This window comes from Leiobunum rupestre, chromosome 11 (assembly GCF_980474605.1).
Source record: "Leiobunum rupestre chromosome 11, qqLeiRupe1.1.hap1, whole genome shotgun sequence".
NCBI classification, from domain to species: domain Eukaryota; kingdom Metazoa; phylum Arthropoda; class Arachnida; order Opiliones; family Sclerosomatidae; genus Leiobunum; species Leiobunum rupestre.
The window spans coordinates 17660015-17673387 of NC_143394.1; the positions used below are offsets into that span (position 1 = coordinate 17660015).

The window sequence follows — 13373 nt, forward strand, 5'->3', positions numbered from 1 at the left end:
ATAAATAGGTCTAAGAAAAATAGTCTTTTAAATAGGTCTAAGAAAAATAATCTTTTAAATAGGTCTAAGAAAAATAATCTTTTAAATAGGTCTAAGAAAAATAGTCTTTTAAATTGGTCTAATAAAAATAATCTTATAGATAGGTCGAAGGAAAATAAGCTTACAAATAGGTCTAAAAAAATAATCTTATAAATGGGTCTAAGAAAATAATCTTATAAATAGGGCTAAGAAAATTAATCTTATAAATAGATCTAAGAAAAATAATCTTATAAATAGGTCTAAGAAAAAGAATCTTATAAATAGGTCTAAGAAAAAGAATCTTATAAATAGGTCTAAGAAAAAGAATCTTATAAATAGGTCTAAGAAAAAGAATCTTATAAATAGGTCTAAGAAAAATAATCTTATAAATACATAAAGGCCTAAAAAGGCTAAAAATAATCATCTTAGAAAAATACGACTTTTAGTTAATAGATCTAAAACCCATTACTAACAATTGCAATATCAGTCGCAGAAACCTAACAATTGCAATTGCAGCCTCCCCGATTTAAATTGACAAAAGAAATTCTATCTCCAAAAATTTAACATTACAAATTTCCAGGCTAGACCAATAAAACTAACAAATCGAAATATCGTTATATCTAACAATTCAAAATCCTGGGCCTCGAAATATAAAAATTCTAATTTCCTATCACCCTAAACAATAAAATTCTATATTCTAGCCCATTAAATCTAACAACCCCGAATCTAACTTTAAAAAATCTAGCCCAGATATTAGGTTTAAAAATAGGGCATCGAAAAAGATCTATAAAACTTTTCGAAGAGACTTCACGGTGGTATAAAATAACCTTGAAAAGGCGTCAAACTGTCGGAGAATCTCACTTTTGGAAAATATCGGGGTAGGCGTTGTAGAGATTGAAGGCCATCTCGTCAGAGGCCGTGCTAATCATAAAGGAGAAGTTGTCGATCTTTCTAATTCCAGTTTTGAGCTCCGCCTGGTGGGGGACGAAGCGGCCGTCGCTAATGGGCCCGAAGTAGGCCTCGGAAAGAAGGCCCGATGGCGGAGAGTCATTGGCAGCGTCGATGATATCTCGGGCATCGGCTCGTCTCAAAAATGAGGCCACTGATTCGTTGGACTCTCCCCGATAGCCCAACTTCGTCGCTATCTGCGGAATTCACGGGAAAATGTTAGCATCATGGCTCGGCACAAAATTTTATAACGCTAGTTTTAGAAAAGAACTAGATCGGGTGGGGAGCGTCAAAACGGGGGTGAAATTATTCTCACGAAAAAGGGGGCAAGTTTTACGGTGATAATATTAAAAAGTTGGTCTAGCTATAATTAAAGGAGACCAGAATCGTTTGAATGCCGAGTGTAGAGCTACGTAATCATGTGTTTTGAGGGAGGAGTTATATAAAATTAAGTCCGAATTTGTCTAATGATTCTGTGGGCCTTTAAAGGATGATTTTTCACAATAACGGCGCGACGACCCACGTCGACGCAAAAAAAACATGTATTTGGCCAGGATTCCATACCTCTACTTGAAATGCTTATTCTGGCGTATCGCGTTGTTGTTTGTTAAGTTAACATAGTGACGTCAAAAAAAACGCCAGCATCCCAAGTAGAGGTATGGATTCCTGATTTGGCCTAAAGGTTGGTGAGCGTCGACACAAAAAATTACCCAAGCGAGATTTTTGGTACAATTTTTTTTATATACTGGTGGCCTTCGGGAAACAATTAGAGGTCGTTGTTTAAAAAAAAAATAATAATTTTGATTTTTAACTGAACTCAAAACCAAGACAGCACAGCGCATAGCAGATTTTCTAATATTTCGAAAATGGTTAATTATAATATCTAAGTATCAGCGGCAGGGGCGTAGGAACGTTCTAGAAGTTAGAGGGGGCAAAGAGAAACGAAAAGGGGTCTGGAGAATGGTTTTTAATTTTTAATGGAGTGTAGATTCTCCGAATGCGTGTGTACTTTTTAGTACTATGTAAATTTGCGGGAAAATACTGAAATTTAAACACAGTTGAGATTCTATAAACTGTACATACTTTTAAAATGAAAATTTGAGCCTTTTGAAGATTTCAACAGACCAAAAAGTTGGAGGCGGCAATAACATTAGTTGCCCCTCCCAGCCAAATTCTAGGGAGGGGCATTGCCCCCCCTGCCCCTCCCGGTTCCTACGCCCCTGATCAGCGGACACCATGGTCAAAATTCCCCAGTGTGTGGTTTTATCACGTTCGAAGACGTAAGTTTGGGAGAACCAAAAATAAATACATTCTTTATATTATCAAATTTGTATTTCTAAGCCTTGGCGCGAAAGTAAAACCTACAGATACTCATAACAGGGCGAACCACTAAAAGCAGGGTTGAGGAAATCCTTCACTATTATTAAAAAACTTCGCGTCACATCGACCCGAATTGAAAATATATATATACCCGAAAACCTATTTCATCTTAATGATGCTTCTCGATTCATATGTAAAATAAACTCGTCGTAACCTGAAAACTCTGTTGGAAGGCGTAGACCAGGTACCACATACGCCTTTTCATAATACCCATCCCGACAGCTTCGTCCACCGAATTGCGAGCGACCTATGCCCAATTTCACACGGCGATGGATAGGTAACCGTGCTAAAAATAGCGTTTATATGGGCGGCTAACTCCATCTAGCGGTGAAAGTGAAAGTTGCAAAGTCCATTAGGCCTTGGACCCTTCGCTTGTATGTCCTTTTTTTACCTTTTTCAAAAGGAAGTATTCCGGTAAAGCATCAAAGAGCGCCGCGAACAGATCGAAGAGGACTTTTAAGTCTCGAAACGCGTGTCCAAATGGGAAAGTCCAGAATGATATTACGTTAAAAAAATAAATATATGAAAAGTTGGAACAAACTTTTCCCCCCTTTAAAATTTCAAGTTATTGAATGTAGTAGTCGCTAAATACGTATACGTGATAAAAAAAACCTAGTTATAAGTTACGAGAAAACAAGTATTCGTTTCTGAATTTATGTATTTTACGAATTTTTAATGCCTGGACGCGTTTTGCCTCGCATTTATCGGCATTACCTGGCTGTAATTATACCGAAAAGGAGATTATTAAATTATAGCTAGTACCAGAAGTATATTTACATTCCCTTATGAGGGAAGTATCCATCTAAGGTTTCAAAATTAAACATTCATCTTAGCAATCTCCTGAAGGTGTAAAAATTGTAACCTAACAAAGTTAAGTATGACCATTAGCAAAAATTATCACGAAACTGATTTTTCAGAGTTGGCGCGAAATCAAAGTTTAGTTCAGCACAGAGCCCCTTAGTGTGTAATTATGTTTTCATATAAAAGTTTTAGAGAGTTGGTATATGATGTATTTCGGCCTGCACTTTTCGATCGTTGATCTCATTATTTTTTGCGGCGACGCTCGCCGAAGTCATGTCATTTTTGCCGTAGTACATACCACCCTTAATGGGGTTTCTTTGAGTCGACGTCATGCCATTTTGTCCTAGTGCAAACCAACCGTAACGGGGTTTCTTTGCGTCGACGCTCGCCGACGTCATGGCATTTTTGCCTTAATGCAAACCTGCCTTAACGAGCTTTCTTTGCGTCGATGCTCGCCGACGTCATGGCATTTTTGTCCTAGTGCAAACCAACCGTAACGGGGTTTCTTTGCGTCGACGCTCGCCGACGTCATGGCATTTTTGCCTAAGTGCGAACCAGCCTTAACGAGGTTTCTTTGCGTCGACGCTCCCCGTCGTGGCATTTTAACCATGGTAAAAACCAGCCTTTACAGCTGAAATTCCTATTCCTCAAAAACGGATCTCTCCTAGAGCATAGCGCCGAACCAATTTTCAACGGCGGCGGCGGGAACGATAATTAGTTCGGCGGCGGCGTGGCGCGCCGATTTTCAGAAAATAATCGGCGGCGTTGAAAAAAATCGGCGGCGGCGGCGCCTAAGGGGAAAAACTGCCCCCCCCCTCAGAAATAGCGCCAGCCTTTTAATAGACCGCTAGAACTTAAATTGCTAAACACATTTAAAAAAATACATGTTTAATAGAATGTATTTTATTAAAATAGGAACCACTTGTTTCCAAAACAAAGAAGAGGTAACTTTGGTTACATACTATCAGATGTAACTTATTTAATCATAAGTGTGCCTGAAAGAATTTTTTCATAATGATACCTTGTTGCAAGGATATGACGTTATTGACGTCACTTCCCAGTCGATGACGGTTTTATCGTCATCAAAACTAGTTCTCGCGTAGGGGGGAAGGAAGTTAAAACCAGTTTTACGCGACGTTAGTGCTGTATTTTCTTTGGTGGCTGTCAAAGACTATATAAAGTTACGCGTAGTTTTATATAGTCTTTGGTGGCTGTGAAACAAGGTCTCATTTAAATTTTTAATACAGATATGTTAAACAGAGGCACACTTATGAGTAACTATGTCACATATGATACTATTAAACTAAAACATTTACGCTAGTAATAACAATACTGTACTAATTTACTACCATTTCACTAGTATTATTATCTATACACTCTTTTTAGAAACTTTTGCTAGGCACCGCCATTATTGTACAGGCAACCAACGAGCCAGCCCTCTACCGCATAAATTTCATCCCCCAAATCCGGTTTTTCCCCGCGCATTTAAGTCTATTATCTCAAATTATTTTATCTTTGTATCAAAATGTAATAGAATAGTTATTGCTGAATGCAGCCAATGCAGCTGATACGTTTCTGTACTTATTACAAAATACGAGGCGAGGCAACTCCAAAGCCGTTTTCGTTTCTCTCTCTCCGATCCCAGCTATCTGCTGCAGAAAATCTTGGTGCGCGCGGTGCAGTGGTGCCAGATCTTTTGGAAATTATTAATTATTTTTAATTTTATAACGCTAGTACGGTGCACCCAACAGCCTAGGAATCGTAGCACTACCAAAAGAAAAATCTATGTAGTTTAGATCTCAAAACGTAATTATTATACTTTATTAATGGAAATTAATTCGGCGGCGAAATGAAAATGTTTCGGCGGCGGTGGCGCCGCCGAAATTAAATTTATCGGCGGCGGCGTTTCGGCGTTATCTAAATAATCGGCGGCGGCGGCGTTTGATCGGCGGCGCTATCCTCTAATCTCTCCTTCTGATGTATAGCTGCTATGGCTTCCCGTATGAATTAGCGCATTAAAGATTCATTATATATATGACCTAAGTAAACGAAGTTAAACGCTCTTTTAACTAAATTTTTCCTTATTTCTGAAAGGAAATTAAGACATTGTTATCGATTTAAGAACGCCTTAGGTTAAAACTTAATAAGAACGGCGAAATAAAAGAATGCTTCAATGGTATTGCTCTATTGAAAAATTAGCCAAGAGAAAGAATGTTTGAAGAAGCCTCGATACTGGGTCACCGGACTTCGCGGTCGCCTTGGTCGAAGGCAGCCCGTACGTTTCTAAGCGCTGCCACCGGACGAGTAAGTCTAAATAAACAAGACGGGAGAGCTTAGTTAATATCAAAGTTAAACCTCATTGTAACAAATTTAGAAGTAGAACTCTTATTTACATTCGGTCGTGAACGGTTGGTTAAGGTTTAATCAAATAAACGAATTACAACCCTGGCAGAGAATTTTCCTCCAATCTATATTCAGTTGCCGCCTCAGTGGTTCAAAAATACTTCTACACGTTTGACAAAGGAAAAGATAAATTCACGGCGGTACTATCGTCAATAGATAACGATTTTTAAATACCCGAAGTCTTATCAGATGGCGCCATTATCTTGCAATAGCCCGCTTATAAATAAATATATGTTTGAAAAGTAATAATTCGGCAGTTTTGATTACCGGTAAGAAACTTTTAAAATGCAATTGGTAAGGATCCATGTACTTTGTCCGATACAATTATTCTACGAATTTTCCTTTTTTAAATATATAATTTGCCTCGAATTTCTTACCGCTTTTGGTCGAAATTTTAAATATATAATTTTTGCAATCGACTAATTGGAATAATTTCTAAGAAATATTCGGAAAATTCTGGATATCCATTTACATCTTTGGAAATAATGAGCTCAAAAATTTAATTTTAAAATCGAAGTTGTGCGAAGTTTCATATTCTCTTATACAGTATCTTCCTATATTTCTAATGTTATTCGCTTGGAATCTGCGACATGTACTTAAAATACTACATCGTTAAAAATATAAATTATAAATATATTGTCGTGCTGTTAATTTTCCGGAAAAATAAAATGCGGAAAAATTTTAATTTTTTAACTTTTATTGATATAAAATGTCTAATAACAGTAATCATAATAGAAAACATTAATAGTGTTACATTGTTAATCAATTTAAAGCTAGTCTAGAGGTTTAGTTTTACTTTTAGATTCGAAAAAATGAGGCGATAATGCCGCTTTATTTAAATTTGCAAACAATATTAGACTAATCATGGAATGAAAACTTTTTTTCGGAAAAATATGGAAAATTTTCCAACTTACAACACTACTATACATGTATCGTATACTTCTACATAGACTGATACTTCCCTTGTAAGATATATATGTAATTCTTTTGCCTAGACTGATACTTCTCGAAGAGTTATATTATAGTATTCTTCTGCCTAGACTGATACTTCTCGAAAGAGTTATATTATAGTATTCTTCTTCCTCTACTGATACTTCTCGAAAGAGTTATATTATAGTATTTTTCTGCCTAGACTGATACTTCTCGAAAGAGATATATTACAGTATTCTTCTGCCTAGACTGATACTTCTCGAAAGAGATATATTACAGTATTCTTCTGCCTAGACTGATACTTCTCTCGTAAGATATATATGATATTCTTCTGCCTAGACGGATTTTACTATCGTATTAACTTCCGGTTGTTCTAATTTATATAAATTATTAATTTTAATGGGTTTATTATCAATCAACAAACCCATACAAAACAACTAGGAATGACCAAACGGATGAAATAAAATTCCTGGCCTAGAAACTGGAGCCCAACAACGGCGCGAAAACGACTTTAAAGGCCGACTTCGCTCGTGGTTCGGTTTACTCCGTCCATTCGTTGGAAGTTGGCTGGCCGCGTGACACCCGCGCAACGCGAGCAGCCCACTTCCAGTGAAAAGAGAGAGTCAAGCGGAGTCGGTCTTTAAACGAACAGAATGCAGATCGATTAAAGAAGGATTCCTACTTTTATTGATTTGTTGAAGAGCTCGATTTTGTCGTTGACAGCCCAGGGATTAAGCGGCCCTCCGCCGACGAGAATGGCCTTGTTAAAGAGACCTCTGGTGTCCGGGTTCAGAACTAGGTAGGCCGCGCTAGCCGCTCCGGCGCTGGCACCGGCGACCGTTACGGAGTTGGGATCCCCGCCGAACGCCTCGATGTTCTCCACGACCCATTTGAGGGCCATGGCCTGGTCGGAGAGGCCAGCGTTCCCCGGCGCCTCTTCGCTGGCCAAGGTCAAGAAACCCAGAGGGCCCAGTCGATAGTTGACTGACACGAATATGACGCCTTTTTCTGACGCTAATGCCGAACCATTCGTGAACATGTGGACTGACGAGCCTCCTTGGAAACCTGCGTTGAAAAACGTGTCCAAGAGTTTAAAACTTCGTATTTTCTTTTTTTAAAGATAGTACTTGCTGGAGTAGCCAACGCGTTTGGTTCGGCTTCATCATGAAGCTGAAACCACACCCAAAATAGAGGTTCAAATGACCTTGGCGCCGTCACTGACGAAAGATATAACTAAAGGAAAATACGCACATGGTAGTGTCCACCGCATAGAGATGGCGCCAGTGCCGTTTGAAGTCCCATTTTTAAAATAATAATAATAATAATAATATTAATAGTCCATTCTGAAATCAATCATTTCAGTATTTTTCATTAGGGTTTTAACGTATTATATACGCTACGAAATGTTAAGTCGCTCGATGACTTAAGCCTCAGGTGATTATTTTTAATATTATTATTAATTTATATAAATTATTCTCCAAACGAAATAGTTTTTAAATATTCGAAAACGGTAGCTTAATGCTTTGAAACTATTTTGTACAGAAATGTTAATATATGCATTATATGGAGAATAGAAACTGCTTTACAAATTATCACCTTGAGCATCCACGATAATGAAATTACCATAATTTATCAACATACCAGATGGAACTACGGGCGAACTATCAATGTAAAATGTATAAGAGCATGAACCCTCAATAGTCTTGTTTCAGTCATACAGGCAAGATCATGAAATGGAATTGAGTTACAAAGCAATTTTAGAGCGTCACAGTGATTGGGGGCTGACAGGAAAGGGCTAAACACCAGGTTTTTTTTAACCCATGAAGACTGTAGCGGGGGACGTCATAATGTTATGTTGCCTACCCCTATTCTCCCACTGTCTACCCCCATTTGGTCTACCCCATTTTCCCACTGACGACTCACATTTTTGTCAGCCCCCGTTCTCCCACTGGCTGCCCCCATTTTCCCACTGTCGACCCCCATTTTCCGCCTGTCGACCCACATTTTCGTCAGCCCCCGTTCTCCCACTGTCTACCCCCTTTTCCGCCTGTTGACCCACATTTTTGTCAGCCCCCGTTCTCCCACTGTCTACCCCCTTTTCCCCACTGTCAACCCCCATTTTTGTCAGTCCTCGTTCTCCCACTGTCTACCCCCTTTTCCCATTGTCAACCTCCATTTTCCGCTTGTCGACCCCCGTTCTCCCACTGTCTACCCCCATTTTCCGCCTGTCGACCCACATTCTTTTCAGCCCCCGTTCTCCGACTGTCAACCCCCATTTACCGCCTGTCGAACCACATTTTTGTCAGCCCCCCGTTCTCCCACTGTCTACCCCCATTTTCCCACTGTCAACACCCATTTTCCGCCTGTCGACCCACATTTTTGTCAGCCCCCGTTCTCCCACTGTCTTCCCCCATTTTCCCACTGTTGACCCCCTTTTTGTCAGCCACCATTCTCCCGCTGTCGTCATAGTGATTCTGGAAAATAGTTTTACAACTCGACACCTTACATTTCCTCCATTTTAAAGGTTCAGTGTTATTAAGGACCTTAATCCATTCTCGGTTGAGCTATAACACGGCTTAATACGAATAGGCGTGTATAATGCAAATGAAAATGTGAAGGCATACCTCCGCCGTGAATGTAGAATAGAACGGAGGCATTATCGGGTCTCGGAATCGGAGTATAGACATTCAGTTTGAGACAATCCTCACTATGCGGGGTCGGTACTTCGAAACCGGTCGTGGCGTTACTGGGATAGTACAATTGGTGACAGGGTTCCGGAGGAGTATCGGCCCGGAAGACACCGTCCCAAGGCGACAGAGGCAGCGCGGGCCTGAAGCGCAGTTCCCCGACGGCCGGTTGCGCGTAAGGAATGCCGAAATAAACCGCCACGCCTTCGCCAGTTTGACTTTTAATTCGAATTCCGCGTACCTTTCCCGATAGCGTGGTTACGTCCGAGCCATCGAGCCCTTCGCTACGCGACAGCACCAAGGCGCACCAATTGACGCTCAGCGACAAAAACGTCGACAGCAGTCGCATTCCGACGCCTAAATGAGGCTCGCTTTCTTCTACTTGTCAAATATCGTTATAAAATTGCCAAGGCCTAGATATAAACCCTTAGCGCGTATTGACGCTGACACGGTACGAAATTCCCGATACCTTTAATCGATAATAATAATGAAAATGTCTTAGATAAGCGCGCCCGTTGTTACGGCTAATAAAATCTCAATGTGAAAGATTTTTCGCGAAACCAGCCTCGCTAACCTTAAGAGAGAGTTTAAGCGTTTGACGTTACGGACGGGAAAGTCCAGACTTGAAGCGTGGTTTTCAGACGTTTTCTCTAGTGAACCTAGGAATGCTGTCGAAGCGTCTTTCTCAGCTCTGTTTCGCTTAAACTCTCTATTATCAATAGATTAGGGAAAACCTTGAGCTGTTGTTATGGCAAATGCTTTGGAAGATAATGCCGATGTAGTAGTCTTTTTCGATTGAGGAAAACTTTGATTTTTATACAAAGCGAGGGTAATTGAAATTGAAGAATTAATTATTATACATTTCTGTATGGGTAGTTTTTATTTATAGGATTACAAAGTTGGTCTTTCGCTGAAGTACAAACCATGAGCCACAACAATGCAAGCTCCCCGATTACCCTAACTAAATCTGATTTGTTAACTAGCCTATAGTGAAGCCTGCTCGACAAAAGTCTCATTATTCTAAGAAAATGAAGGGTTTATTGTAGGAAATTAACTAGAAGGATCACTTATTCATAAAAATAACATTAATATTTAATTAAAACTAATTGAAGTGATTATACAAAATAGTAATATTGGTATAAGCCTATAAAGTGTCCGCTTGATGACTGTTTGAATTGGCCTCAAACTATACATATAACGTTAATCGATCAGTGCACTGCCGCTTCAAAAATGAATTTATAATAACAATAAAAGGTTAAAAGTCAGAGCTTATTATTTCAACGTGCGTCTAATTTAAGCAGGTTAGTTATGTCTAAGCATTAAGTGTTGAGGTCTTAATTCAAGCAGACTCGGAGCAACTCTGTCCTTCTCACCTGATCTACGGTTCCTCGAAACCTATATACTGATCTCTCGGGTACAAACCGGATATTAGCCCGCGCACACACAATCTACGTCACGGGTTTTTACTTAACTTTGAATACCGTAACAGAAAGTTTGGAAAGTTTTGGAGAAAATACAGTAATGGCACTAACAATAGAATAATATACAACAATCTGTAGAGATCCCTCTAGAAATATATGGAAAGGATATTATTTTGGGTATGGTGCTATAAGCTTTTGGAGAATATTAAACTGTATTTGAGTGTATTCAATAATTCGTCACAAAAGTCAAGCAGGTCTAAAACTTCAAGTTTTTGTTTTAAATCTATAATTATGACAAACTTAAACAAAAATGAAAGTACACAAAACAACGGTTAAAAATACTTAGAAAATTTAAGTAATGAATAATTCTAATTTATTTCAGATTTTTATTTCTAATTTCTTTGAAAAGTCCCATATTTCGATTTTCTTGACTGTTGCTCTCAGGTAAGTAAGAAAAGTATAATATAATTGGGTATTTTCTAAATAGCCAGTCAGAAGTTCGATAATCTGTGTATAGCTAAGGTGAACTGAATAATTTTTTTTAATATAAAAATATTATAAATTTAATAATAACACAACATTGAGATATCGTTATTTCACTGCGAACTGGTTTGTTTTAGAAAATTTCAGTGATAAATGAATTGGGTTTCTTGACTCGAAACAGGTTTTTGGTACTGACGGGATAAATAAAGAGAAATTTATCCAACAAGATTAGCAATAAATCAATTGATATAGACCGCCATTTGGTACCAATTTTGACGGACAACACTGTATTATTGTAGTTTGTTAGTAGGGAGTATATTTAATATACGACCCAAAAGCTTTCTCTTAACATCTCGGTAATCATTATAATTTGTCATTTTGAATTTTGCAATTTAATTGTTAATTTTTTCTTATTCGTAGATAAACAAATTCAAGTTTAACTTATAAATATCGAAGTCTGAAGAGCAGAGTAAATATTTAACTTCAAATATCGATTTATTTTGGAATATAAATACACTGTTTATTCCAGAAATAATAATATCGCTCAACAACTAGAAATTTCCAACGGAATGAGGTTGAAAATGTATAAAATCACCATCTGCAATCAACTACTACTTGCACAAAAGTGAGCCGCAATGGCGGAACCTACACTTGGCATGTTGTCAGAATTTATAGCCCGGTGTACCGGTAAGAAAAGAACCACACCACCGGAGGCCTATCATCAGAATGCCCTACGCCAGCGTCCACAAGCCCAGACAGGTGACAAAACCAGCACGGGTAGCAGAACCCCACTACTGATGGTCGCACCCTTGACGCAAGCCGCTCAACCCAGCAGAAGGTGCAACAATGGGACGACCAGCCCACCACTTCGCACACAGCAGTGGGATAGAGAACGGATTATCTAGCAACCCCGGCCGACACCCCACCTAGAAAGGCAGGGAGCCAAGCCCTTTGGAAAGAGCTCCTAAAGGGGAACGGCGGGCACACAGCAGCCCACATAACCCGGCACAGCTGGCACCGGAGATCCCAGCCCACACCTGACCGAAGTCGGAGGTTGGAGATAGGACCCTTTGGACGGAGCTAACAGCTCCCAGCGCGCCACCGCCCGTATGGGTTACAAGAGCCGGACCCCGACTCCCCGGTAAAGCCGCCAGTTAGTGCACACCCCGACCCCTTGAGAGCCACCTACACTTGGCATGTTGTCAGAATTTATAGCCCGCTGTACCGGTAAAATCAAGAAACCACACCAGCGGAGGCCTATCATCAGAATGCCCTACGCCAGCGTCCACAAGCCCGGACAGGTGACAAAACCAGCATGGGTAGCAGAACCCCACTACTGATGGTCGCACCCTCGACGCAAGCCGCTCAACCCAGCAGAAGGTGCAACAATGGGACGACCAGCCCGCCACTTCGCACACAGCAGTGGGATAGAGAACGGATGCTCTAGCAACTCCAGCCGACACCCCACCTACAAAGGCAGGGAGCCAAGCCCTTTGGAGAGAGCGCCTAAAGGGGAACGGCAGGCACGCAGCAGCCCGCATAACCCGGCACAGCTGGCACCGGAGATCCCGGTGTGATCCAAAAGGCCGGGAGATGGGTCCGCCGCGCCCTCATACGGAGGCCCGCAGCCCCACAGCAGGCAACCCAAACCGCCGATGCGGCCAGTTTGCCCGGCCCCTCTCCATTAGCCTGGGCCGAAGCCCAGTATCCAGCCCACACCTGACCGAAGTTGGAGGTTGGAGATAGGACCCTTTGGACGGAGCTAACATCTCCCAGCGCGCCACCGCCCTTACGGGTTACAAGAGCCGGACCCCGACTCCCCGGTAAAGCCACCAGTTATTGCACACTCCGACCCCTTGAGGGCCCCTACACTTGGCAGCGAAATAAGTCTATATCTTTATTGTAACCCGGCCACCTGTTTATAGGCATTAAAAGTGGCAAGATGACTTGGGCCTAAGGTGGTGCCAAGGGTATTATTTATATGTCAATCGAATTTCTGGTGTATTTATAAAACATAATTTTCTGAAAAACTAAGTTAAATCATTTAAACGTAGAAAGCGCATCTAACATATTGTATCAAAAAGATGTTTAAAACGTTTTATGTAATAAATAAGGAGTTCTTGCCTTTTGACTAAGATCAAAGTGTAGCATCGTTTTCCATCAGCAAGGAAACATGGCCACCACAAAATCTGCTTTGATCTCTGTGATCACTAGGTCCCAAAATATTATCGAACATTCAACCAAATCCTAAATAATTTGATTTCAGTATTTAAAGCATGGCAGAGATAAGTGGGTGTGTATA

The 13373-nt window shown here is 40.3% G+C and overlaps 1 protein-coding gene across 1 annotated transcript; it reads right to left on the reverse strand.

Moving 5' to 3' along the window:
* Positions 1–875: 875 nt before the first annotated feature.
* On the reverse strand, positions 876–9676 carry LOC149921867 (acetylcholinesterase-like). Its single transcript, XM_090162175.1, has 3 exons — positions 9105–9676; positions 7163–7545; positions 876–1163 (listed from the first exon to the last, which is right to left on the reverse strand). Exons 1-3 carry the CDS (start codon positions 9514–9516, stop codon positions 876–878), a joined length of 1083 nt encoding a protein of 360 aa, XP_090018301.1. The 5' UTR covers positions 9517–9676.
* Positions 9677–13373: the final 3697 nt, after the last annotated feature.

Coding starts and splice junctions, on each gene's coding strand:
- LOC149921867 (XM_090162175.1), bottom strand. CDS start 9,516: ATGCGACTGCTGTCGACGTTTTTGTCGCTGAGCGTCAATTGGTGCGCC. Junction 7,546..9,104: donor ATTCTACATTCACGGCGGAG/GTATGCCTTCAC, acceptor TTTTCAACGCAG/GTTTCCAAGGAGGCTCGTCA. Junction 1,164..7,162: donor TCTTCAACAAATCAATAAAA/GTAGGAATCCTT, acceptor TGAATTCCGCAG/ATAGCGACGAAGTTGGGCTA.